The sequence below is a fragment of the Poromitra crassiceps genome (genome assembly GCF_964638095.1).
Source record: "Poromitra crassiceps genome assembly, chromosome: 1".
Classification (NCBI taxonomy): Eukaryota; Metazoa; Chordata; class Actinopteri; order Beryciformes; family Melamphaidae; genus Poromitra; species Poromitra crassiceps.
Window position 1 is genome coordinate 29,084,671 of NC_139623.1, and position 2,500 is coordinate 29,087,170.

The 2,500-nt window shown below is 49.4% G+C and overlaps 1 protein-coding gene across 5 annotated transcripts in view; it reads left to right on the forward strand.

Moving 5' to 3' along the window:
• Positions 1-2,500, forward strand: part of LOC310784188 (cell adhesion molecule DSCAML1-like) — a gene marked incomplete at both ends in the record, with an annotated part of 127,221 nt that overhangs the window by 99,841 nt on the left and 24,880 nt on the right. For 4 of the 5 annotated variants that reach the window (XM_083645195.1, XM_083645196.1, XM_083645197.1 and 1 more), the window contains one exon: positions 1,366-1,521. In XM_083645195.1, the coding sequence (XP_083501321.1) occupies positions 1,366-1,521 (156 nt within the window). Of the gene's footprint in view, positions 1-1,264; positions 1,522-2,500 lie in introns of all 5 variants that reach the window. The other variant, XM_083645198.1, reaches the window with a different exon arrangement.

Genomic DNA, 2,500 nt, shown 5'->3' on the forward strand with positions numbered 1-2,500 from the left:
GTTAGGCTTAAATATGCGGTTGAAATCTGAACATGCTGGGATGTGGATCCCGGTCTCCTTTGTCAGAGACATCTGCCACCCTGCGTCCTACGGCCTCTACACCCTTACTGTGCTATTTCAAAAGCAGACTGTCGTTTGTTTTTCACTTCATTTGACCAGGTAGCGTAACCGTGTCCTGCAACGGACACCTGGACGCCTGTTTCGTCACGTCCGGGTCAGAGGTCTCTCGACGTGGTTTCCGGTACTTTAGCAGGCATTTCAGTAGCCTGGGTAAACCCATCCCCCACGTGACCTGCTCTCAGACCTGTTCTCAGTCACTAGTGACTGGGAACTGAGAGAGCAGGTCACGTGGTGGCTGGGTTTACCTAGGCTAGCATTTCAGATGCTGGATCGCCGCTTTGTGAAAGTGGAACTAATTTATACATCTATATGTGTCAATATGTGGAATTTCATATGAATATGTGCATGGTAACATGTCAAATTACTTTAGGAAAGTGACTTTGATGACAGAAAGCCATAAGACGTGCTTGGGCGACGAGAGTTACTGATCGTTAAAGTTGCTAGCTTGCTAGCTAGCTAACGCTAGTTTTGTCTAAAACACAACAAGGCCAGCATGTGGCAATAATGCAGCAAAATGGGACTCAGCGACCACTACAAGCCACTCTTTGTTGACTATTACTGGCTTGCTAACCACTGGCTTGCTAGTCTCGCTAGCCAGCCTCTCTCTCTGACGGAAAGGAAGAGAGGCTGGCTTGCTAACCAGCAGAGCCGCAGAGTGAGCTGTCCGTAACAGGACAAGAGCAGCTTTCAGTTAAGACGCCAGCGGTAGCGTCCGTTCCCCGACTCTGGTAAACCAAAGACACAACTAAAAGAAATTATTTCAACGGTATGTTGCTAGAAAGAAGTTCGACTTAACGTTTTCGCCGTTAAACTACACGGAAACATGACATGATCATTGTAGCAGTGTTTGAAGCACAATTTTAACAGGAGTTTTGTAAAAATATTGTCTGTTGCAGGACACGCTTCCGTTAGTCACTTCAGATCAGTGATCTCTTTTTCGAGCAAGATATGACCGCTAGATAAGAGGTCTACACATTGATATCTAGAAATGTATGCTACATGTTTTTGGTTCAGAAACATTGACATTATGTGGTTTGCAATTGGATTACAATGCCAGTGTTTTGTACTGGTGACCAGGCTGGTCTTTGCCCATGTTTAGGTTTGCTTACGTGTAACACCGTCAGTGTTGACGTGTTGATGTGAGTCAGCTGTGTTTGTGCAATTCCCACCTTCCTGCTCTCTGTCCATCGGCTAACACACAAAACTTTCTGAAACTGTTGCCCCTCTCTCTGCTCGCCACCTCAGAATGGGGAGAGATGCAGAATATCACCACCACGCGTGAGCAGGTGGAGCTGCGAGGGATGGAGAAGTTCACCAACTACAGCGTTCAGGTGCTGGCCTACACGCAGGCCGGGGATGGGGTCCGCAGCAACGTCCTCTACATCCAAACCCGCGAGGACCGTGAGTACAGACATGTACACAAAAAACAAACAAATGAACACAAAAACAATAAAGACATGGACATTTTCTTCATTCATTCATTCATTCCATGTATTTTAGTACAAATATACCTGAAAAAGCAACAACCAAAAAGACACAGGGGCGTCTGGGTAGTGCAGAGGTAAAAAGCACTCGTCTACCACCACTGCCGAGACCTGGGTTCAGGTCCTGGTAGCGGTACTTCCGGCTTGATCAGACGTTCCTACAGACACAATCAGCTGTGTCTGCGGGTGGGAAGCTGCTAGGGCATGAGTCCTCGTCACTGCGCTAGTGCCACCTATGGTCGGTCGGGTGGCTGTTCGGGGGGAGGAGAACTGGGCAAATAGAGTGCGTGATGCTCCCACGTGCTACGTCATGTCGGTGAAACTCCTCGCTGTCAAATGAAAATAAGTGGCTGGAGACTGCACATGTATCAGAGGAAGCATGTACTCGTCTACGGCTCTCCCCAGATCAGCAGAGGGGGTGGAGCAACGACCGGGACAGCAGGGGGAATTGGCCAGGTACAATTGGGGAGAAAATGGGAGAAAAATCCTGGGGGGGGGAAATACACACACCCGATACACCCATAGTGTGCTTGGACAGTTTGAGCTGAATGGAAGGGGGGGACGGTAAAGGGAACAAGGAGGGGGGAGATAAAAGAGTGTCTCTCAAAGCCATGACTAAAGCTCATTTATGCTGGGAAGCTCCATTAGCACTGCTAATGAGAATTAAGAGGCTTTGGGTGCACGGCTCAGGGCTGAGGGAGGCCTGGAGACGCAGGAAGGGGGAGGAGGGGGGCTCTTAGCCAGCATATAGAATCCAGGAGCCAGCCGCCAGCCCCGGCCTGCAGCCGCTCTGCCAGCCCTCTAGCCATAGGCATGGGGATTAACTCCTCCCGGATTAGAGAGAATTAATTTTGTGCTTACACCATTGGAGGCGGGATTACAGCCCGATCCGTGTC